This window comes from Acanthisitta chloris, unplaced genomic scaffold (assembly GCF_000695815.1).
Source record: "Acanthisitta chloris isolate BGI_N310 unplaced genomic scaffold, ASM69581v1 scaffold23399, whole genome shotgun sequence".
Taxonomy (NCBI): domain Eukaryota; kingdom Metazoa; phylum Chordata; class Aves; order Passeriformes; family Acanthisittidae; genus Acanthisitta; species Acanthisitta chloris.
In genome coordinates, this window is record NW_008691146.1 from 8,124 (window position 1) to 8,340 (window position 217).

Genomic DNA, 217 nt, shown 5'->3' on the forward strand with positions numbered 1-217 from the left:
TCTACGGCAACGGCCCTGGCTACAAGATCGTGGCGGGCGAGCGAGAAAACGTCTCCGCTGTGGATTTCGGTGAGGGGGTTTGAGGACAAAGCCCTTTGAAATTGGACTAAAGTTAGCGGGGGTTTTAATTATTTTGATTGTCGGTGGTTTTCCCCCAGCACACGCCGACTACCAGGCGCAGTCAGCAGTGCCGCTGCGGCAGGAGACGCACGGCGGT

General features: G+C 57.1%; 1 protein-coding gene across 1 annotated transcript in view; it reads left to right on the top strand.

Annotated features, from left to right (window-relative positions):
• Positions 1-215, top strand: part of LOC103809311 (alkaline phosphatase, tissue-nonspecific isozyme) — a gene marked incomplete at its 3' end in the record, with an annotated part of 7,192 nt that extends 6,977 nt beyond the window's left edge. Inside the window, exons 9-10 of the mRNA XM_009082140.1 lie at positions 1-69; positions 159-215. Coding sequence (XP_009080388.1) covers positions 1-69; positions 159-215 — 126 coding nt within the window. The remainder of the gene's footprint in view (positions 70-158) is intronic.
• Between the last annotated feature and the right edge of the window lie 2 nt (positions 216-217).